General features: G+C 36.8%; 1 protein-coding gene and 1 long non-coding RNA gene across 4 annotated transcripts in view; one reads left to right on the top strand and one right to left on the bottom strand.

Moving 5' to 3' along the window:
- Positions 1 to 18618, top strand: part of LOC134533963 (fatty-acid amide hydrolase 2-A) — a 60966-nt gene extending 42348 nt beyond the window's left edge. For all 3 annotated transcript variants that reach the window (XM_063371809.1, XM_063371807.1, XM_063371808.1), the window contains exons 7-11: positions 1682 to 1825; positions 2335 to 2433; positions 2547 to 2717; positions 6477 to 6659; positions 16525 to 18618. In XM_063371809.1, coding sequence (XP_063227879.1) covers positions 1682 to 1825; positions 2335 to 2433; positions 2547 to 2717; positions 6477 to 6659; positions 16525 to 16623 — 696 coding nt within the window. In that variant the 3' untranslated portion in view covers positions 16624 to 18618. The remainder of the gene's footprint in view (positions 1 to 1681; positions 1826 to 2334; positions 2434 to 2546; positions 2718 to 6476; positions 6660 to 16524) is intronic.
- Positions 1613 to 24451, bottom strand: LOC134533966 (uncharacterized). The gene is made up of 3 exons (XR_010075415.1): positions 23163 to 24451; positions 20940 to 21026; positions 1613 to 2655 (listed from the first exon to the last, which is right to left on the bottom strand). It is a non-coding gene; the product is annotated as an uncharacterized LOC134533966 (long non-coding RNA).
- Between the last annotated feature and the right edge of the window lie 901 nt (positions 24452 to 25352).

The raw sequence follows: 25352 nt of genomic DNA, 5'->3' as shown, positions 1-25352 counted from the left end.
CCAACCTCAAATCACACCCATCAGTAATGGCAATTAGGTATATGAAAAAAGTACGCGTAAATAATGCACGATAAATTTTTCCTGGGGCATTATAACACACTCACAAGATAAAACAACGACAATAATATGCAAAATAAAAATAAAAATATGAATACAATGCAAATTAATACATAAAAAAATCTATTTGAACAATACAATCATCTGAATATGTAAGAAATATTAATAATTTTACTGGATATTTTGAATCTTCAATTCAATGTATTCAAAGTTAAACTTTAAAACAACTGTCTTTTTATTTGCTTCTTTTATCCTGGTTCGATAAGAAATGTCATGTAAACAAACAAGACAAACACAAGGACTTGTAAACAGTAACTGCGTTCGTTACTTTCGTTTCTTCAGATGTAGCGAAAAAACGAAGATATAGATTTATTGCTAGTCACGGCTTTAAAATGTTCTGCATGTTTCTTAGATTCAATATGCCGTCTACAGTCATCCCTTTCACCATGTGCAATCGAAAAGTCACACGCGCATACATTACAAAACCGTGGCGTTTCAAACATTTGAAAACGACAATCATGGCCATTCTTTTGAATATTTAAGTGGAAAGTTCTGAAGTCTTGCGTGTTTTTTCCCACAGATGCACATTATTCTGTCACACGCTTCATTTCTACAACCGGCACTGAAGAACACAACACTATCGAAAAAAATAAAAAAATTTTCACGTCTGTAGACACGACAAAAACCGGACAAAAACACTATGATGAAAAAAATGGCTTTCAAGAAATAAATTAATACAACACAGGTTAGCCAAAGTACCGTACAAAAATTATCGTGATGTAAGTAGCCTTCAAACGATAAGTCCGAGGATATGTACTAGTTGTATCGTACAACGGACGTAATACCATCCCATTATTATTTGAAAACACGAGAATTAATTTACTTATTTCGACAGTACATCGTACATGCGCACACTTACTAGTTCCGTTATTTGAGCAACCAAGCGAAGTATTCAAACAGCGTTCACGAAACACGCACAGCAGAAACGTAAATTTTTCCGTTACCATGCAGCACAAAGCCTCGTTTCCGTAATAAACTAGCGATGTTCCGTAATTCCGTAATTCGGGGTTAAAATCCGTAATAATTACGGAAAATCCGTAATGGTTGGCAGCTCTGCAATCGTAAAAAAGAATGGATGAATGTCAAAGATTGGCTCTGGAATATTTACAAATTTATGGTCTCAAATACTGAATTTTAGAGTTCCATACAACTTTTGGTGAAAGAAAAGTTTAATACATAGGTATCTTTAAGTAAACATAAATATACCCTCAACAATAAAACAAAATAATACAATTTGGGCTCGGGAGGGAATTTCCCCCCCCCCCCCCCCCCCCCCCCCCCAAACTATGCTTGGTGTGAATGTTGCAGAGGGGATGAGTTTTCTTGGTATACTATTTTCCTCACCAATTCATTTTCCCCACAGTGAAAAATTAATATACAAAATCTATCGTGTACAAAGATTACAAGCCTACATAAGGAAGTACTATGTACTACAGTATTTGTTGATACAGTAGATTAAAATTTAATTCTGTTGTAATGTAGTATGTAATACCTACAATTGATTAGTATGTTAGTTGCAGTCACTCACAAGAGTCTTACATTGCTACTGTGATTCAATTGACAGGTTGACTTCAAAACTTTAAAGGTATATTTTGTGGAAGATGATGCTGGATCCATAGTTTCCGATAGTTTCAGCCCAGAAATACGGCAAGCTTTACGAAATGTGTTGGATCACTTCAGGACAAATTACAACACAGAGATAAAACAGGTATGGAGTATACATGATAATCAATATAAATATACAAACGTGAGTGTGTGTTAATGACCCTCGGCACCAATTGTAATTTATGTGACTCGTTAAAATAAACCAAACAGCCCAAACTCAAGGGGATTATTAGTAGCCATTGAAGAGTTCCACTATCCAACTCTTGGCTCCATCATTAGACCAGTTTGATGGTACTAAATTATTGTATTGTCATCCAGATTACACATGCTTGCACAGTTTCAAATCAATACGACTATTAGATTCATAGGAAACCCCACAATTTTTTTGGTCATGTTATTGTTATGTAAGCGCACAAAAGAAAAGTTACCTTTAATGTATTTAAATTATTATGCAGTGAATTTAAGTACATCATGACAGAAGTAAACATGGTTTATGTAATGTCTTATTAAAACATTTTGAAATTCAAAACAATTTATTAATGTGCAGAAATCAGAAAACAGAGTAGCCCTTAATTTTTTTTATAACTTTGCTTTTATTCATTTTTGTTACAGATGCATCTTCCAGGTCTCAGTTCAGTTGTGCAATTGACCATGCCACTTATATTCATTGATGGCATAAAAGATGCTTTCCATGACGAATCTGACCCACAGGTTAGAAAACCACACCAATATGAATACCTTGTTATTAAATACATATGTAAAACTTGTGAGATTATGTTTTGCAATGAGACCTCGTCCAGTGAAAACTGTTTCTGAATGCGCAGAAGAAGAAGAGCGTGGTGTTGGAGCTGCTGAAGTTCATCGTTGGTCGTTCCGAACTTTCCTCTTCTTGTGTGTTGTATGGCGTGTTGAAGAGTCTGGTCGACTTCGCCACTCCAGAAAGCACAAAGAAAAACATAGCTGAGGAAAATGCTAAGCTAAAAGAACATCTCAAGGTAAAAAAATTTCTTAAATTACAAACATGTCAAAGCATTTTTGTAGTTGGAGTAAGTTTATACCAATCAAAGCCGCAAATACCATCAAATCCATAGTATTCTAAGGATTCACCATTCAAGGAAAAATATTACAGGAAACAAAATTGAAAAATTCAACACTGATAACTTCTTAAGTTTAAAAGGTAATTTTTTTTTTCTTTATGCCTATCCTGTTACCATTCGCAAATATATTGTAATTTAACATGTAATTATACCTGTATGGATCTGGAAACTTAGTTTGTGAAACAAACATATGAAGTGTTGAACGTTTCAACAGCATATTTATAGTTTTTATTTCTTGTGCATTCTTTTATATTTGACCCTTGAGACCTAGATTCAGATTCAAGGTACTCTTTGAGTTTTGAATTCAAGAAAATTGATATCTGGCCCATCACTACCTTGAGGCCATGTCTGTGAAAAAGTCAAAGACCTCTTCTTATTTTCTTATACCACATTCACCCGAATAAGCCTCTTAACCCCTAATATTAATACCATAACCAAATATATTACTTGTTTAGAATAAGCCTCGTACCAAACTTTAATAAAACAAACTAGTGACCACATTTTAAGTTTCTATAAAATAATTATTCTCGACTTAATTATTAAAATTATAAGGATCATTCTAAAAGTAGTGTTATTTTTATTTAAGATAATGAAACAAAACTTATTTTTCAACATACATGATACCTTAACTTTTCTCTGCATAGTTAACCATACAAATTTAAACTTTTGTTCATCTGTTTTTTTATGCCTTCTGCATACTTGGTTACTGCCAAGTTGTTACTGTTCTTGAAATTTCAAGAAAGAACAAACTGAATCCATTTATAGTGGAATGTCTTATCCTGTTTAATTTTTTTCCTCAATCCTTGATTTGAGTTCATCATCATAACTGAAGGTCGGCCTGAAAGTTCTTTATCATGAATATTCGTTCGTCCACCATTAAACATGATGCACCATTTTCAAACTGAAATTTCATCACATTACCGTAAGCCTTCGTTACATGTCTGTAAATTTTGATAGTGGACTGTTTTTGCATTCAAAAAGTGTATTACACTATGAACCTCACACTTGACGGGATATTTCATTTTGTCCCACATTTTAAAGTCGCACTAAAACAATAAATGACTGTCATGGTCCCCTGTTAGCATCAGACTGGAACAAGGAATGGGAGATACATGACGGAGCTCGTCAGATCAAAATGTTCTTTACTTTCAGAATGACCCTGGTATAAGTTGCCATTTAGGTTTTCCATAACACAAATAGCATTCTCGGTTCTGGTGTTGACAGTAATTTTTTTCAGCATTATTTTTTGCCATTAGAGTACTATAAATACATCAATATTTCCAGTAAATTTATTTTTATTTGTGATTGGTTGAATCCCAATTTTCTCAAATCCAAATCCCAAAGAATACGTACACTCTAACCTTCGAATCTGAATCTAGGTGTCAGTCAATAAATAAAATAATGTACAAGCAATTAAAAATATAGACTATACATGTTGAAACAGTCAATCCTTCAAATGTTCAAGTTTGTAGAAGCAATGTATATCATATTTTTTTATGTAATTACATATAAAATTTATAATCTTTAAAATACTTGTGTTGAGGATAAAATTATGCCCATCCCTAACATTTACATGTTCAGGATACAAACTATTTTGTGTGGGTCAAAAAAAATTCCCTTAAAGTACTAAACTAACATCCTCAGAGCATTGTAGCTTGTGTAAAATACTAACATTCCTTTGCTAGTTTCAGTAGAGATTTATAATAAGTACATAGGTACCAACATTTAAAGATAAGTCACTAAATATTTTATTTATTAACTGTGAATGATTACGTGTTAAAGTAAGATAAAAGCATCATGAAAGTTAAATGGCTACGGACCCTAGCTGTTTTACTACAGTGAAGCATCATTAACACCTCAGCCAAAAATGACCGAAACCAACGCAATGTTACAAATATTATGAACAAAAAAAAAATTGTGAAATTGCTGAGGAAGTACATGCAACAAATTCTCACTAGGACTTAAATTTATTTTTTCCTCTAGTCATGTACAACTTTCTGGAATAACATACTTCCTTCCGAGGCATAATTTACCATTTCCTGGCCATTTTTAATCATTTTAAGTTTTATCGTTAACTGTAGATGATCGCAAAGACAACTTTTCGGTAATCCATGCAACAACTTTCTCACAGAAAAGAAACACACTCACAAACCACGTGCAAGATGTCTGACATCCATTAAGCAACAGCAGGTTAACAAACCTCGAAAGCCTGGTAGAACTTGTGCTATGCAGCATTGCCATGTGGTGTTATTAAGTTTTGAATAAGCCATGCACATTACTTTTCCATCACAAATTTTATGCAAAACTGCACTGTTTATTTGAATAATATGGTATCTAGCTGAAGTATCCAGTGTTGCCCGAGCTAAACACATCTTCATATAAGGAATATCACTACCGAGTTTAAAGTCTGTAGGACATACATACACTTAAAAAAACTTGGAAATTCTGATGTTAGTCTCATTGATTGCACAATCTCTGTGCATCAAAGCTACACATCAGCAAAACCAGGACGCCATTTTTCAGCTCCAGTTTGTGGGAAGGCAGGTAACCCCTAGGCAAGACGTGATGGACACACCAAACGATAGCACGTTACAAATTCAGGGCAACACGAACTAGTGACAAAGTTCTTAACTGTTTTTAGTGCCTTTAGTTCACTAGCAGCCACGAGTTTCACTGAGTGGATGGGTTTTGCCAAGGATAGGAAGTTGCCAGACCTTACTATATGACTGTGTGGTGGTCTTGCAGAAATGACACAAACTCACTGTTTAGTTTGTGTGTGTATGACCTATGATTTTCTGTTATAAAACTGAATTCACATCTTTTTTACTCCCTGAGGAATGGAATGCCATTATTATATATGTAGTCTGTCACTGTCCTGCCCATAAACTATCTATATGCAAAAAATTTTGTTGAACAGTTGTTCCATGAAAGAATATCCAGAGAACCACACTTTCGTATTAATAATATTAGTAGGGATGTTATCTCAAACAAAGGATGACAGAAACAAGTATTTTCCTTTTCCATCTTGCCACTATCAATATTTAGAGCATAGTTTTGCATTGTTATATTAATTAATAATATTAATAAATTAATTTTAGATCTCATTGTTTCATTATTATGAATTGTAACTTGTTTCTTTGTTTTATATAGGTTAACAGTTTGTAGAGTTACATACAAGTTTGTTTTAAAATTTATGTAATATGTATAATTGCATATATAGAGAGAAAGGGGATGGAGTGGGAGCTAGATAAAAAAAGTTTCAGTTGAGGTTAATATTCTGGTATAAAATAAACTAATTGGTTTTTGCATCCTTAGGTACATGTTGCTAACCTACTACAGAGTCATCAGCCAGTTAAAACTAAAGATACTTAACTATTATTTAACTTAAATTAAATTATCAAAAGATAATGGGAAGTATCAATAAGTGTGAAAGTTTTGAGTAGGTGTGGTTAGCATGCATAAAATGTTGCTTGTTAGTTTCCCCTCCACTAACTGCGTAATAAAACACAGGTACGAGTGTGAAAACGCATGATAAGCAAAGCAGCTAGCAATCAGGTCAGTGCTCACAGAAGGCTCGTCCAGCTGATGTTTCACAAGTATCTCGTGATGATGGCAGCACTGAAGCCCCCCCTCCACCCCTGCCCGTACCCTGCGCAGGAGTTACTGGGCACCAACGCGGTGCTGCTGTACCCCACGTTCGTCAGCAGCGCTACTCTCCACGGAGAGATACTCACGCGGATTTTCAACGCCCACTATGCTTTGGCCTTCAACGTGCTGGAGGTCCCGGCCACCAGCTGCCCCGTGGGTTGCGACAGGAAGGGCTTGCCCATTGGCATCCAGGTGGGTGGCATAGGCACTTCATTCCTGTTCTCGGTCAGAGGCCTCTTGCGGCAACTTCAAAATTTGTTATATTTTACTAACGTAATTAATTCTGAACTTCTTTCTAAGTAAGTACTTAATCACAAATAGTTGGGGACAAGTTTATGTGGTGAATTGCGATAAAGCCGAAATAACATCGAAAAGCATGTCGGTACACCATAAAGCACCCAAATGACAAAAAAAAAAATTATACTATCATTTAATTCAGCATATTTAATCAAAACTCAACTCAGTTACAAAAAAAACTACTCTTAGTATATTAAATTCAATTAATGTTAATTATTTAGCCTCAATTAGTACCAAAATGTTATACTAAATATATTTTTAAAAAATTTGCTTTTCATTTTATTACACTGCGACATTGGAACAATTTACAAATGCATGTATACTTGTTGATTTATTTTTATTGTTCCCATAAATTATACATGCTTATGGCAAATTATTATTATAATGTAAAAACGTATCATTTAGGGATGGTGATTTTTCGTTTTTGCGAAATAGATGCAAAAATATGCTAAATTATATTTTTTCCGCTATAAAAAGTGAAATCTAGACTATTCCGAGATAAATGCGAAATCAAGGTAAAAAAAACGTAAATTCGTCTTCACTCTACACAATTTATTTACCGAATGTATTTCGTTTCAGTTCAGTATCAAAATAAACCATCATTTTATGGCATATTCAGCACAAGTATCTTATTGTCACGTCATTCACAACAACTATTGTTCGTAAATATTGAATGAAGAATGGCCATCCGTGCCTCGCGATTGTAAACAAAGCAAAGAACAACTAGCTGGAAGATTGTCCGTCATTTTGCAGAGTACAAGTTTTTAGGCCACCATATTGCGACATCTCTGCTTCGCCGCGCTAACAATTGTAAGTCCCATTTTCTGGCTGTTTCACGTGAAAGCCGCGTTCTTGTGTAGTCTGTGGAAGGTGGTGTGTTTACAAATACGTGCATAATCGTGAATGTTGTTGTATACTGTTATTTCTCTTGGTAAAAATGGTACGAAACGTCATTTCCATTCACGATCGCATAAATGAATACAAAAGTGAACAGTTCTACGAAAGTGATAGAAATATTTTAATGTGCAATTTATGTAATCACCGTCTGGAGTGGAAAAAAAAAAAAAAGATGTACTTGAAAAGCACATTAAATCTGAGGGATATCAGACTGCAAAAAAAAAGATTCACCGAGAAGTCGGATGAAGGAAAAAAGTCGGTAAAACTGCAAGCAACAGTTTCTTTTTTAAATATATACTTTTCTTCAGTAATGTAAAATGAGAGAATTGGCTAAATCTTGTTTTTAAAAATGCTACAAAATGCTTGATTTCAAATTCAAAATGCTAAATGTCATTATTTTAAATACTATAAATCACCATCTCTACGTATCATGTATTGGTCAACATGACACCGCTTTGGTGAAGTAAGTATCGTTGAACAAGTAAGTATTATATTTGTTGAAAATTGTGCTATCATAATGAATAAACAGAGTTCATAAAAAATAAAAACACCAAAATTTCTTGCTTTAAAAAATAAAGTACCTTAAATATAAAACCAAAAATCTTGTTTCTACAAAGCCTATTTAAATTACTGTTTAACATTCTTAAGAAAATACTACTTAAGAAAATTGACTGCATAATAGTTTAAAAATTTAACACCTGACCTATTAATACATATAATTTTTTCCTCTTAAAGTTTTCCCTTTCAATAAGTCTATATTTATAAGTACCTAGAAAATTTTATTAACGGTGTTTTACTGTAGTATATTTATTTCTTGAACCTCAAAAGCTGATACAATATAAAATTTTGAGCCTTTGTACTATTCAAACAGCATTTTCCAAAATGAAATTTTACACTGGGTCCAACAGATACATACCCCAATAATTTATGAGGTCATGTAAAACACCCCATTGTGCGTGACTTGCTAGGGTGGTTTGTTTAGGTATTGTAATAAACACTCAGCTCTCCACAGTGCACTTGTCTAACAAGTAACCACTGGCAACGGAGGTTATTTGTAGTGTGTAGAAACTACGTGGACGAAAACGCAAAACAAGACAGAAGTTTGAAATTTTAAAATAAAATTGTTATATATCCTTGACTTTCAGTGGCACAACTCGTTACACACTTTGTGTGTCAGCTAGTAACAATGAAATACTGTATTCAAAGTATAGTTTAAGTAATGTTTAATATACCATCTCACTTATTTAAATACCTATTTACTCGCATATAGGTCGTGGCAATTTTACCAGATTTGATGGGAAAAAAATGAAGTGCAACCTATATGTGAAGAAATTTTTTTTTTTAAATTTTTGAGGAATTTTTTTTGCAATATTTTGCTTTAAAATGTGAAAAAGAAGTTTATATAGGTATAGGCAAATTTATTTACTATGTACACATACAGCGAAACCCCTTATTTACGTTACCGTTATTTACGTTTTCCTGTTATTTGCACTATATTCTTCAGGTCCCGTTTAGTTCCCATTTAGTCCAATACAATACTTTCACGCAAATTACGACTCAAAAATCGAATCCATCCCGCTATTTACGTCACGTAACAACCATAAACAACCAGAAAATACCGTGGGTACTTTAAGAGTAGATAAGATTAGTTAGTAGACCTAAAAACATCATGAAAAACGTAACGTTTATAGTCGGCAATGAACATTTTAAATCGCAAAATATACATATTTTATAACGTGAAAAGTTGCTTTTATTTCTAAACATGTAATAATTTAAGCCTAGGCGTGTAAAAGTCCAAGTAATTATAGCAGGAGACAATCTAAAATGCACGAGGGGAAAACGTAAACTCACAAATGTATGAACGTAGCTGATTGTTAATTTCTGATACTGTATTTATGTCAGAACTTAGCCGAAATACTGGTACGAGACAAACTTCACAAGATAAAATGAGCGGAGTCTTGGTAACTGTTTTATACATATTTTATAATTTCGGAAGTATTGTACAGTTGACACATATTTTTTAAACTAACAATTTATTTCTGGGGATCACAATTAATTAATTATTGGTATCAAGACATCAAGATGGACGTAAACTTGAACATGTCACGGCAGTGAGAAAACTGGTGTGTATACCAATAAACTGGTATTAGAACTGGACAAAACTGGTACACGGGAGGTGGAGCTTATATTTTTTTCCGCTAAGCTCGCATCTATTGGCTGGCTGCTGATGCAAGGTCACGAGTCTGGGCGGAGCGTTGAGTGAGTTATACTGCGCATGCACAGCTCAGTGAACAAAGAGAGCCAGCAGGCACGTCGTAACAGCAGCTGATCAAGTACAATGACCTTTCTCCGCGCACGGCGCGGTAATGAATTACTGGTGCGACCTATATGGGGGGAATCTTAAATACCAAATTCAAGACCTGGTGCGACCTATCTGCGATGGCGACCTATTTGCGAGTAAATACGGTACTTAATAATAAGCAGAAAATGAGATAGGGCACATATGAAACACAAAATTCATCCCATAGTCTTGGCATATACAATTTAATTAGAATCCCTAAATTCATGGTTGCTACAGAAATAGAATCTTAGAATTCCCTGACTTTTCCCTGTTTTCCAGAAATTTAAGAGAAAAATTCCCTGACTTTCTTATGAAGTTCATACCATATATATTAACGTGCATATGATTAAATGTAATATAAAAATTTCAACATGAGGTAAAATAAGGTTTTTTTATTGTGTTATTTTGACGGCAGAATTGCGAATGTGTTTTTTTTTTTCCTTTGACATGGCTGGTGAGAGCTCTTCGGCCCATATTGCTGAGTTGAATACTTTTGTAGCACAAAGTGCAGTACGCAGAATTTATGTTTTTAGCAGAGGGTTTTGATATGCTGAAACTGTGACTCCTTGAGCCAATTCTCCTTAAAAGTAATTTTCTTCAACATCTCTAAGCTAAAAAAAGTACATATTAATATTTTCAGGTTAGGTTGAAAATTATTGTTTATGAATTCTTAAAAAAATATTACTACACAAATACAAAAACTATTACAAATTCACACCTAGCAATATAACGGGCATACATAGAGAATTACAATAGCAGCATTACAACATGCAATACTCTTACATTCTTACAATGTTAACTAACGATTCTGGGGAAAAACATGTTCAGTTATGCATATTTTTATACACAATGTAAGTGTCACGCAACAGAACTCACGGATTAAACGGTTGAAAAAAAAAGTAATTAAAAAAAAATGCAAAAACATAACCGCACACAAAAGCCACCTGTTTTCGTATCAGCTTGGTAGTTTTCAAAATGAGAATTGGTATTGCTTCTTTATCAAAATGCACTTTATTTTCTTATGATCGCATCAAAAACTAACTTCACCTGAAACAACGCCTTTAAATTCACGTAATAAGCTTTGTACTCATCTTATTCCACGTGAAAATAGCCTTCAAAAGTTAACGACGCCATGCCCGTTCTGTAGTTCACTTCATGGAACGGAACAAAACACAAAGTCTCAATGCCAAATTAAAAAGGATCAAAACACGAACAAATGAAGGCCGGGTTCGCTAGTGAACAAAGGAGTGCCTGGATTGGCCAGAAGTTATGGTGGGTGGTTGTAACAGCCTATTGCAACGGACAATCGTAGACCAAGTAAAAAAAAATTGCAGTTGCCGTGTGCCTTAAGCAGCAGCCTTTTAGCGGAGTCGTTCGGTAGCGGTATGAGCGCATCAAAACCAAGCTTTGTTTGAATTATAAGCAACTTTAAAATTTCCAGAATTCGTAGAATTTTCCCTGACATTTCCCGGAATTCCCTGACCATTTTAATTTCCCTGACATTTCCCGGTTTTCTAGTCCTGTAGCAACCATGCTAATGTATTTAATAAGGCACAAAATATTTATCTAAATTTTGCTATGTTTGCTCTGGCTAAAAACATCAGCAGGGACATAATATCTTTTGTCACGAACCATTGGATCTGGGAGCAACTCTTGTCTTTTATTATTTTCTATAATTTAATAAAAAAAAAGTATAAAAATGTTATTTTGAGGCATGAAGGTTAGGGTCAAATGTAGCTTTTTTTTTTTTTTAGTTTATTGTAACAGTTTAGTTCACTCTGCTTTGCAATTTTGGAATAGTAGATTTGGCACACTGTCCTTAATACATGGGATAGGCATAGGAAACATAGAATCTCTCAACAATACTTCACACATAATTAAAAAATTTAACTAACGTTCAATACCGTGAGGTATTGGCCTTGCACTAGATAGCTGACACATTGTTGCTCCAGCTTAGTCTTAAATTATACGGATGCTACTTGGATAGCTATTACACAAATTTTAGTAGCACTTAATCTGCTATGTGTTCATATCATTGCAGTTGAAAAAAAAATCTAAAATTATAAATTGTCAAATTTGACTGCATTGGTGCACTGCTGAGCTATTATCATTTCACCACACAAAAAAATCAAACATTAAAAAAGTCATTAAATGAATTTCTGACATTAAAATTTCAATAATAAATAACATTAACAAAAATATAAAATATTACTCCGAAGAGGGGTCACTGCAATTGCTTTAGGAGTGGACACTAGTAAAATCAGACTATACTCATAACTAAGTCAAAACAAAGCCATAAAAATACTGCTAGATTACTGAAAACTCAAAGAAAATAATAATCAAATAGTTTTCAGTTACTTAGGATATAGCAACATCCTTCCATAGTTCAACATTAATTTTTTATAACCCTAAACATTGTCATCACATGAATACTAAGTAAGAAATAGCTATCAAAGAAATAGGTTCATAGAAATGCCTATTGATCCTTGAGTACGGAAAAATAGGGGTTGAAGTACAAAAGTTCACATCTCCTAGTATGCACAGTTCAAATCCACTCAACTATTGTAATTATTACCTAATAATTAGTCTGGAACAAATCTTGATACAACTGCAAAAGGTGACCAAAATGATGTTTTAAGGTTGCACATGTAAAATTCATCTTGCAGCCAGTGCTCTACTGGCACAGACTGTCGTCTCATTGCTGCCGGAGCCCTACTGGCATAGACTATTGTCTCATTGCTGCCGGTGCTCTACTGGCACAGACTATTGTCTCATTGCTGCCGGTGCTCTTCTGGCACAGACTGTTCTCTCATTGCTGCCGGTGCTCTGCTGGCACAGACTGTTCTCATTGCTGCCGGTGCTCTGCTGGCACAGACTGTTTTCTCATTGCTGCCGGTGCTCTGCTGGCACAGACTGTTTTCTCATTGCTGCCGGTGCTCTGCTGGCACAGACTGTTTTCTCATGGCTGCCGGTGCTCTGCTGGCACAGACTGTTTTCTCATGGCTGCCGGTGCTCTGCTGGCACAGACTGTTTTCTCATGGCTGCCGGTGCTCTGCTGGCACAGACTGTTTTCTCATTGCTGCCGGTGCTCTGCTGGCACAGACTGTTTTCTCATTGCTGCCGGTGCTCTGCTGGCACAGACTGTTTTCTCATTGCTGCCGGTGCTCTGCTGGCACAGACTGTTTTCTCATTGCTGCCGGTGCTCTGCTGGCACAGACTGTTTTCTCATTGCTGCCGGTGCTCTGCTGGCACAGACTGTTTTCTCATTGCTGCCGGTGCTCTGCTGGCACAGACTGTTTTCTCATTGCTGCCGGTGCTCTGCTGGCACAGACTGTTTTCTCATTGCTGCCGGTGCTCTGCTGGCACAGACTGTTTTCTCATTGCTGCCGGTGCTCTGCTGGCACAGACTGTTTTCTCATTGCTGCCGGTGCTCTGCTGGCACAGACTGTTTTCTCATTGCTGCCGGTGCTCTGCTGGCACAGACTGTTTTCTCATTGCTGCCGGTGCTCTGCTGGCACAGACTGTTTTCTCATTGCTGCCGGTGCTCTGCTGGCACAGACTGTTTTCTCATTGCTGCCGGTGCTCTGCTGGCACAGACTGTTTTCTCATTGCTGCCGGTGCTCTGCTGGCACAGACTGTTTTCTCATTGCTGCCGGTGCTCTGCTGGCACAGACTGTTTTCTCATTGCTGCCGGTGCTCTGCTGGCACAGACTGTTTTCTCATTGCTGCCGGTGCTCTGCTGGCACAGACTGTTTTCTCATTGCTGCCAGTGCTCTGCTGGCACAGACTGTTTTCTCATTGCTGCCGGTGCTCTGCTGGCACAGACTGTTTTCTCATTGCTGCCAGTGCTCTGCTGGCACAGACTGTTTTCTCATTGCTGCCGGTGCTCTGCTGGCACAGACTGTTTTCTCATTGCTGCCAGTGCTCTGCTGGCACAGACTGTTTTCTCATTGCTGCCGGTGCTCTGCTGGCACAGACTGTTTTCTCATTGCTGCCAGTGCTCTGCTGGCACAGACTGTTTTCTCATTGCTGCCAGTGCTCTGCTGGCACAGACTGTTGTCTCATTACTGCCGATGCTCTACTGGCAGACTAATTGTGCCTCATTGTTGCCGGTGCTCTTATGGCACAGACTGTTGTCTCATTGCTGCCAGAGCTCTGACTGTTGTGCCTCATTGCTGCCAGAGCTCTGACTGTTGTGCCTCATTGCTGCCTCGAGTGAGGTGGGGCATAGTGAGGTTTGTGCCAGAACAATGTGTATGCCCTGCACGTTAGTAATAAAACACATTAAATAATACACTTGGGCTAAAGACTGTATTTGTAATATTAATTGAATAAAATATTATTTTTTGTTACTAAGACAGTGTTAATTTCTTGTGAACTTGTGATATTTGTGCCCCTTGTGTAGTTAAAGAAGCTTTATCTATGGTTTTGAAAATACTGAAGCAGCATCAAGGGGGCGAAACAGTATCTACCGTATACTCAGAGGACACAAGGGAGCAACCAAAAATATTAGTTAGTTTTCACAAAGGGAAGGAGGATTGTATTTGAAGTGAAAAACAAATATGTTTGCTTAAAATTTACCCTTTTTATTGTTAATTAAAATCTGCATTATATTATTTTGATGTTCTTTAAAATTACAAAATTACCATTATTGGAATCAATAATTAATTATTTTAAAGGGGGCCCGGGCCATTGGGCTTCAATCTCCGAAGGATCAGCGTAAATTTGGCAGACTAAGTCTTGAACCCCACTGGAACCAAAAGGGAATTCAGTGGTCAAGAATAGTAAACTAATTAAGTTAGGGCAAAAGGATAATGGGGAGGCAACAATTGTCAAACAGGACGTTGACTTTTCCACTTACTGATCTGGGGTTGAAGTGAAGTGAAGTTAAGAGAAGTCACTCCCCGAAGGGATGCGGCGCGAGTAGTCGCGATGAACCGTCGCGAAACATTATTTGAAATTACTACTTGGCTAAACTAATGGCAAATAGCCAACCAGAAGAATAAAAAAAAAATGTTAGGGAACACTCCCGAATTTGAGAGATCACATCTCTTAGCTAAGTTGTGGCGGCTGAATACGTAAACGGCGCGGGCGATGCAGCTCCGGCACGAGATGCTATCGTGGTGACCACCGAAGGAAGAATCTCTCGCTCTTCCAGGTGACATGAAGTTAAGTTCGAGCGAGAGGCCCGAGTCTTAGGGAGTCGGAGAAGTGGCCTCTGATTGGCTAGAATAAGCCCGGCAGAGTACTTGCTCCGCCCTCCAAAAAAAAGATATGAAGAGGGCTCATTGACTAACTTAAAGGGGCCTGGGAAGTGCAAAGCAGAGAGCTCTGTTGGGGACAACAGGAACTGACTCTGTGTTGGTACGCAAGAGTCCCGCGGGGGGGAACTAGCAAAAGGTAGTACCATATGGAGCCCTCTTGGTGCGAGCTCTGTCGGGGAGGAAAGGAACTTAGATTAAGTATAGTCGCGGCCGCCAGAGCACTCGCTCCGACCCCTAAGAGAAGGTAATTTAGTTTGTCGTGCCGCCGGGAGATGGCGCAAGCTGTCCATTCGCCGGCCTGGGGTCTGTTATAGAGATCGGGAGGGGGTTTATCCAGAGGGAAGGATCTGGAATGGATAGAGGGGAAAAGAGAGGGGGGGGGGGTTAGTGCTGCGTAGTGGGAAAGGCCGCCTACAGGACTCCCGAGGCGTGTCCGGACCGACTGTAACCTGTGCCAGCGAACCTGACCAAAGTTGCTTCGGTCAACTGTAGCTTGAGCTACGGATGTGCCTAAAAGGGCTGACGGAAGCTGAGGTAGTGTGTGGCAGGACGTGCGCAGAGCACTGAAGGGGTGCAAAATTTCACTCGCGTACGTGCTGAGGAGCGGGAAGACATGAGACGATGCTTAATCAGGACTTGAGTGGTGTGGGAGCCCGTGGATGAAATGGCTGGAGACAAAATTAAGTAGGAGAGTACAATACTGGGATAAAATTTTGATAGGCTGTAACAGGCTACAGAAAAAATACAAAAAATATTTATTTAAATTTTGCTAAGCCTAACGATGAGCCAGGAGAATAAGACAATTTATGGCTCACATTTGAGATTCTTACATGTTAAATTTAACAAGGAAATTTTTTGGCTGCATCGAAAATGCATATTTATTCCCTGGAGTACCTATATTGTTTCTGGACCAATCTAGAAGTTTTGACACCTAGCAAAAATGAATTAATGTGGGATGGGGGTGGAATAATTGGAAATAATGCTATCAGCTATGACTTTGTGTGATGATGTTTATAGATACACTGAAGTACATGTCACAAGTGGGAGAGGTGGCTGACACAAGTGGCTGATGTTTACAAGAGCCAATGGGTTTCACACTATCCAGTTATAATGTCATCACTGCTTCAGTAGAGATTATGTGGAGTTTTGAGATTAGGTGAAACTACTAATGTCCTCAAGGCATTTAGTGCACTTATGTACACATCTTAAACTGCAATACTTACAGCTTAGTAAAAAGACTGGTCTTTTCCACCATCAGGTGGTTGCCGGACCATCCCAGGATCGACTGTGTGTGGCCGTCGCCAGGGAGATTGAGCGAGCCTTCGGAGGCTGGATCAAGCCTCCAGCAGTGGAATAAATGCCCTGAGAACGCTGTGAAGCTAGCGGTGCTGTCCTTCAACACTGAAGTTTGGGAAACTGCTACTCAAGCTGTCCAGTTCAGCCCCACCACCACCACCACCACCACCACCACCACCACTTCAAGACAGTTTGACTTCATGCCAAACACATTCACATCACAATATGACCAGCCATTGATGTTCTAAATACAATGAAGTGCTTATATGGTTACAAAATAGTCTCAACCATTTCTTGACTGCAAAAATTGTTTCCTTCTCTGGCCCTTGCTGGACAAACACAAAACTATGTAACTGCAGTAATGAGCAATTGGGCTTACAATTACAGCCACCCAAAGGTACGGGACTGCTGACTAATGCAGTGTCAGAGGAAGAAGTGGGGAGGAAAGGGAAAGAAGTGCTAATAAAGTATTTTATATTTACAATAACAGGGAAGGAAGAATGCTGAGCTAATTATGATGTATTCCATATGTTCCACATGGGTGATTAGAAGGAGCTTCACTAACTGCATACATAATGTATATTCACAAATATACATGTAATACTAATCTCGAGGGGAAATTTTATACAAAACTCACTATGGAACTGGTGCAATGGAATTTTTTTTCTTGCAGTAAAACATAATTTTCACAAAAAAAATTTAAATTGTGAAAGAAAGAAGTTAACTACAACAGTGCTATGCAAAGTACTGCAGTCATGAATCAGGATATTTTTTAATATAAGGATCTGAGAAGGGAAGAAAAAAAATTATTTTTGGTTTTTAACCTGATGTGCCATCTAGCACAAACAAGATATTTTTTTTATTTAATGATTTTAATGTGTTTATTATATGGATACACGATTACTCAAAATTTTGACTAGTAGAGTCAAAGTTTAAGTACTTGCCTCAAGCCTAATTTTAAGGCTTAAAAATTTTTATTAGTTTACTGTTTGGTATAGGGAAACATCAATCACTTTCAATCTCATAAAAAGCCTCAAGCCTAATTTTAAGGCTTAAAAAATTTGATTAGTTGACTGTTTAGTATAGGGAAACATCAATCACTCTCAATCTCATAAAAAGCCTCAAGCCTAATTTTAAGGCTTAAAAAATTTGATTAGTTGACTGTTTAGTATAGGGAAACATCAATCACTCTCAATCTCATGAAACATCATTCACTAAAACACATCTGGAGTATTCTAGGATTCAATACCTAGAAATTGTGAAGCTTGTAAAATGTGTTCAATAGGAGGCATGATTAGTTGATGCAGAACTGATTTTAAAAAAAGAAGTAATTGTTATAAATAAAGTACTTCAGCATGTGAGACTTATTTTATCACAAAATGAAGATCAGCATTGAATTTTCTAGTGATGGTGGCTGATTTTATATAATCTTATTCTGTATCTATGATTTCTTTTTTTGGACGTAATAGCGATCATTGTTCGCGCATCATTTTTGTTTATGTTAACCTATACTAGAAAAAAAAAAAACACTTCTCTGGAAGTGACTTATTCAAAATTTTGTAAAATTTGCTGCAGTAACTAAAGTTTCTTAAAATTTAAAAGAAATAAGCATACAAAATGTCTGTTTCACCATCTGCCTAGTTGAAAATAATAATGAAGCACGTGAATGGGAACTCAAATGAACAAGTGATTGAATAAACACACACAAAGCACCATAAAACTAGTTACTAACGGAAGCATCATAACTACCACAGATGCACCATAGTTACCGTAAATAACCATACATATATTAGACAAATGAAATGTTACATCACAGCTACTTAACCCACTGAGCACAAGCACAATATTATAGTACATACACCCAGAATATTCTTGTTCTGGGCACATAGTGAATAGGGCAGCTCCAGAGGAAAAGTTATTACAATCACTAACTTCAAAGATAAATTTTATAACCTAACCTTAACCTACAAAAAATAACTACCTATTGCTGTAAATAACTGTGTATTTAAATGAGTGAATAAAGTTGGTTCATGGTTAAATGAACCCAAAAAATCTGGCTCTGTTTCTCATTCTTTATGAATTCTTCCAGCGTATTAAATACATATTATTAATACTGTTGTACAAGTTTCACTGTCAAACAAGGTAGTGTTTTTCTGTCATGTTCATGTCCACACAGAAAAAATCAATGAAGTTGTCCTCACATGCAAACTAAAAGGCAAATTTTAAATAGGAAATAAGCAATAAAATGATACATTATATATAATAATGTTTTGCCAAGTAAAACATACTTTCCGGTTACTACAGTCTTCCAAAAATAATTAGAGGTGTAAAAGTAACGAAAAAAAGCATACCCGTATGTATTCGTTACTATAACAATCAGTACTCGTTACTATTGTATCGTTACTCGTTACTTCTGATACCGCATAACATGCAACGAATCGAGTCATATTGCATACGCGTACAGTATGACGTCGCGTAAATAATAATAATTAGAATATATACAATTAACAATATTTGATAATTAACAGTTTTTGTTAACCAAGAAACAATTAAATCTCATTAGAGCGGCCTTATTATACTATCTCTTTTAAGATAATAAAAAAAACGTGAAAATTCGCGATAATAAAAAAACAAAAACATACATATTTCTAATTTGTAAAAAATACTTTCTTACGTTGTTTCTGTTCCAATCTCAAACTTTGTCTACACACACAATACCTTTAATAAACAGTAAAAAAAACTTGGACGACGAAATTCCAAATTATACTTTACTTAATAAACAAACATCGTTCTTTGTAACGTAAATTCATCGAATATGCGCGCGCATGCGTGAAACATACGAAACATGCGAGTAACGAAATGCAGCCGTGTGTAACGTTTCGTTACTCGTATATAGACGGCGCACCCATTACTCAGTAACGAATACATACGGTTCGCTACAGCTCTAAAAATAATTGCTATTAAAGAGAAACTGCTGGAAAATATGACTAGACTATGATAATAATTTGTTCATAGCAACTTTATCCCTTATAATTTTTTTTTCAACCATAATCAAGTTAATGTAATTAGGGTGAAAGTTTACATGTTCAGAAATGTTATGTCATCTACCCAGGTATCACTTCCAATTTTGCCTACATGATCACAGGGTTAAATATGAGTAACATATAAGAAATAAAAAATTTTTTAAATGCCAAAACAGATGCAGTCTAAGAACTGATTTCCATTTTCGAAAGGCAGCCATTTCAAAAATCTTTAAGAAAATATTTTTCTGGATTACATAGTTTACTCAGTATAACATTGTAAACTTTATGTGACAATCAAGGTAATTCAATGGGTTAGGTATTTATAAATGTCACTATAAAAAAACATTCTAGACACACAATCTATACAGAACAGTGCATTTAAAAAGTCAAAGATTTTTTCTGCATGTACAAGGAACTGTTTTCTAGCCAGACATACAAACTTCATCATGGCCTTTTTTTCACAAAGAAAAGTGTTTGAGACTATAGTATGCAGTTTTGCAACACGTAAAGTTGAAACACATTCCAATACCCATTTATTAAAGAAGTGAATAATTTTTACTAATGATTAAAAGAACAGTTCCAACCTAAACTAAATGTAATAAAACCTTAGAAATACTACATATTACTTAAAACGTTATATGGTTTGAGATTGCTTTGACTTAAACAAATTTTTGATAGCTTGTTACATCCATCATATATTATGCCTCAAGGTTGAAGTAAGTCACCAGAAATGTAGTGTGTTACATTAATTTTGAAGCACTTAGGCATGTTGCGGACTCTATCCCAGGGCGTAAAGTCGCAAAAAAGCAGCTGTTAGAAAATTAACTGTAAATTAAAAGCAACTGATGATGCAAGCTCTTAACAAATCCTACATGGCGCAATTCTCAATCTACCCCCTCTGACCGCAAACCACAACAGTAAAATTACCACCTCACACTAGTTACTATAAGTTACTAAAAAAAACTTATAAACAAGCAATTATACACTAAATAAATACAAAACAAATGCTAAGGAAATAAGCAAAGCTATTCCGATGCCTGGAATAGGATATTAGCCGATCTACAGCTCTCTCTTTCTCTATAATATATAATATGTTGTATATAGGATATATTATAAATGATATATTATGTATAATATATTATATATAATACATAAGCTCAGCACAGGTATAGGAGATATATAAAATAAATTGGAAATGACTGATTTTTTAACACCTGTGTTGGTTAAAAGGATTATTTTGGCAAAGGTTTCTCAAAAGATTTACTAATCTTCAATTTTGAAAATGAATCAACATACATAATCCTATCATGCATGAAAATGATGAGCAAACACGTCAAAAAGCTTCCCTCCTTACCTGCACGCTACTGGCTACGGGCCGGGTCGAACAGGCAAGCTGACCAGCTGGTGATGTCGCGACGTGCAGCGACATCACGGATGGCTGCTGCAAAGACAAAGAATCATCCCTCAGTTGCCATCTCATTTTCCCCCCTCTCTTTCTTTGCAGCTCCTGCACACTAGGTGGGCAGGTTAATACAAATGACATTATCGGTGGTCAGCTGGTTGAGCATGCAGCTGCGACCACCTTAAGGTCGCGGCGACACGTCTGGCCGCGGCGACTGAGTTAATGTACACTCTCAGGCCACCGCCACCTGGTCACCTAGTGTGCGGGAGCTGTTATGTTTACATGACTTCAAGTTTCCGAGAAAAAAAAATGGGGGGGGGGGGGGGGGGGGGACTGTTCTTTCACATGGGTGAAAGATTTTACGTACTTACTTTGGCCCAAAATAGTTGCATACATTCAGTATTGAAATGGAAACTTTAATTTTTTTTTATTTTGTTGTTCCAATTATCAATGTTGAATCTTACAAAGTTCTTAGTGTATACGAAAACCAGCGAATATACTTTGTCTTACTTATAAATAGGCCAAAGTTACTCATTATTGGGGTTACTTTAACCAAGGAACTAAATAAACAATAAATAATTACCATTAATTAAAAAACTGTAAAGTTTATGTGATCCTTTTATAGTTAAGTTGTTTCACAGTGGATGCCAGTTATGGCTGTTTTGAAGTTGTTGATTCTTCTGTAGTGTGCTCAATATCATCCACACTTATGCTTTTTTTTAGCTGGAGCAATCATCAGTTTTTCTCTGGGAAATTTTTTCCAGTCATTTCATCATGCTTTTTTAAAATGTGTTCTATAAAGCTCTCTCTCACCAGATTTTTATCATGTTGAGGGCAGACTTGTAAGTACTGGTAGTTAAACTCTGTCTACCAGAAATATACCACATTTTATGAAGCCAGATATGTTCTCTTTCTTAGCTTCAAACAGATCGTTGGTTTCTCCAGAATTTTGGAGCTGATCCTTTGGTAAATTAGAACTGTTGCTTCTACTTTGGAACTCTTTCTAAGCAAACAGAATTTTCCTCCATGAATATTTCATACGACCAAAGTAGGCCACGTACAGTGGCTGTGTAAGGTGTGTATAATGAACAGGCAAACAAACAAACTGTGTGTTTTCCTCGAAAGGACCTTAATGTTGATGTGTGATGTAAGATTGTCACCAATCACAACTTTTATTGCCAGGCTGCAGAATGGGCAATGAACAACTAAAAAACCAGTCAAACCACCCAGACTTCATCCAATTCCATTGTATCTGCACCTCTTCGGACCACTTTCCGTGTACAAGTGCTCAGACTTTTAAACAACATATGGGCTCAACATTTCATGTTGTGTATTCCCACACAGTGCACAATTTCATAAAGTTAATTACTCGCTACACAGATTTGGTTCCTTGCTTACTGATAACTTTTCTTGATCCAGGGTCGTCTCTTAAATTTGTTCCATCGAAATCCCAGACGTTTTGAGGAAGAATATTTAGAAGTGAGATTTCCAAATGATTGAGGTAATCATTCAAAATATCCTTGTCAACAGCAGCACAGGCCTTTTTGAAGTTGGTGCACTGTCTTGCTGTCAACTCTGGGTGCCGTTTACGAAAATTGCTAACCCAGTCAGCCCCTAGCAAAGTTTATTTCAAATTTCTCTACTGTCCGACCTTGTTTATCAAAATAACTTTTCAGAATGACAGATCTTGCTCTTTAATACGATAACCAAATTATGATAGCTTTTCGATGTTAGCTACAAACTTTCTCTTCAACTGAAAAGTGGTTTTGTTTTTAATGGTGCTTAAGATATTATAATGTTCAGAAGCTACTCTTTGTGTTCACTTTTTAAGTTTATCTTCTGAGTAATCAGCATACTTGCATGTACCAAGTTTCCTTTCATAACATCACAGCATTTTCTGCTTGTTCATACCATACCATAACCACCTGAAAATAATAATATTGCTTCAGATCACTCAACAGATGTTACTTTGATTGTAAATTTTGAATAAATAGTATAGAAATACAAAGTAAACATTGTTATTAAAACTAAAATAACATTTACCCAGGTTGAGTCAATGTTACACCAAAGTACCTGTTTCAGGTTATGTACCTAGGATAACAAACAACATTACAGAGCATTGCAGTGAATCTTTAAAATGGTTGCATTAAGTATATAAACACATTAATTGCATACCTGTCGTGAATATAACTTGTTGAAAAAGATCTTGCCATGTGAAAGTTTGGCGAAGTAGAACCAGCTGTTCAATGAACCTGTAAACAAAAGCCTCAGTACTACCAACTTATAAAAGCCTTCTCAGTTCATCAACATCACATATTACAAATCCCACCAAGAAATTCTTTAAAATAAAAAAAACTGTTCAATGCAAACGTAAAAAAAATAAAAATTTATGTCTTTTGGCAACATTTGAGTTAAAGTTACCTTGACCATAAATTAATACAATTTACTCAATATTCTGACCTGGGCATTTTAACTTTGTGATTTTTATGTTAAGAGTGTTTTTGTCAGAGCCAAGAAATAAATTATATCCCACCAATGATCACCTCACAACGGTAGTGGCAGGAATATCTTTCTCATGCCGTGACAACTACCCAGTCCTGCCTGTCTTCCCCTTTGTGTCTCACCAATCAGAGTACTGCATGGCAGCCCACACCTCTCTCCCCTTTACATTCTTTGTCTTGGCAGAAATGTCATGTGCAAAGTTTCGCTCGGCAGGTCCTGACATGGAGTGTTTTTTTTTTCCCCCTTCACGTCGCTTCCCTGTAAGCAAGCGATAAGTGTGGGCAGTGGACTCGTCACGCAGGGGGGTTTACCTTCTCTCTCTCTCGGTACCCACGTCATCTCGTCATGCGCATGACTGACATGTTTCACCCCCACCCCCCGCCTGGCACCTTCCAGTCCGCCTCTAACAGGCGTGTGTGCCCGGGCCGATGGAGCATACCGCCTATAGCAGGCAGTCGCAATGACACTGACCCATGCCAGGTCGAGCACAAGAGTCGATGTAGCTTACGAGGAGGAGTGGGGGAGGGGGGAGGGTAATCAGTGATCTGCATGTTCTCAACTCGCTGTCTGAATTTTGAAAATTTCCCGAATCACCGGCAATCCCTGGCTGAATATTCAGTCGTGAAAATGAAAGATATCCATATCCGTGCATTAATAAAATCTCTGTCGAGCTCGTAAATTGGCAGAATCGAAAAAGAGGGAGGTATTTTTGCGAAGAACTTTAAAAAAAAATCACTTTAAGTTATACCTAGAGACCCGGAAAATTCGCAGGTTCACTTCGTGTTATGCTAAAATTCAAATAATTATACCTTAGTGCTGCTTCTGTCATTGGTTCACTGTTAATCTGGAGGACTGAGGGCCAATTAGAGACCCTCACTCATAGAAGTGTCGAATCACAGACACTCAGTCGAGACGACTCACAAGTCAGCAGCCAATGAACAGGTGGCATTTGCCCGAGTGTGTAGAGGATATTGGAGTCTATCCTGGAGGTCATTGAACCCGCGAATTTTCCGGGTCTCTAGTTATACCTCCGTTTAGTTAATGGATTTGAAAGAATGTTATTACAATTGAAATACATAAATGAAAAAAAATTAAACTGATTTATAATAATAATAATAATTTTTGAGGAAAATAAATAGGCTTGTCCGTCATAATGTCTGCCACTACAAATCACAACTTTTTCTGCAGCATTTCTTCCCGTGCAATAAAACAAGTAATTTCTTGCTATTAATTTTTGTTCACAGTAATTATTATAACAATGATGTACTACAGTGCAGAGCATCACTGCAGGCTTCATTATTCATGCCACTACTAGCCACAGGAAAATATGTGCGTTTTATTTTGTAAACTTACCCTGACAAAAATTCAAAATTCAGAATACAGTTAAAAAGTTCAAAATGTAACTAAAAAAACTTCCTTTCAAAGAGCTGATTTTTGACACACTGAAGATAAATCCAAATGTTAGGCAAAAAAAAAAACACAGATAACAAATGCAATCAAAATGTATCAAAATATGCATACCACACTGACAATGCCCACATGCTGCCAACAATAAGGGGGCTTGAAAGCATGCTGTTTAAATGACCACTCATGCCGACACTGACCCACACAGACATCAGCTGTTTGACGTACCATTGAGCTGAAGAGCGCAGTTTATTATATTATAACACCCCTTTTCCCTTCATTACATCTCCTATGTAGCCTGGCGTGGGTATGGGATGGCGCGGGAAAACTCACCTGGTGTTACAGCGTGGCAGTGACGTACCAACATGCTGCATCCAAGGAGGCACGGCTGTGATGTCTTGCGAATGTGGCGGTCGCACGTGACCGCAGTGGTTGGATCGGCGAAGCACAGAGCACAGA

The sequence above is a fragment of the Bacillus rossius genome, chromosome 7 (assembly GCF_032445375.1).
Source record: "Bacillus rossius redtenbacheri isolate Brsri chromosome 7, Brsri_v3, whole genome shotgun sequence".
Taxonomy (NCBI): domain Eukaryota; kingdom Metazoa; phylum Arthropoda; class Insecta; order Phasmatodea; family Bacillidae; genus Bacillus; species Bacillus rossius.
Note: the sequence above shows the minus strand (reverse complement) of the source record. Positions and strands in the feature narration are given on the sequence as shown.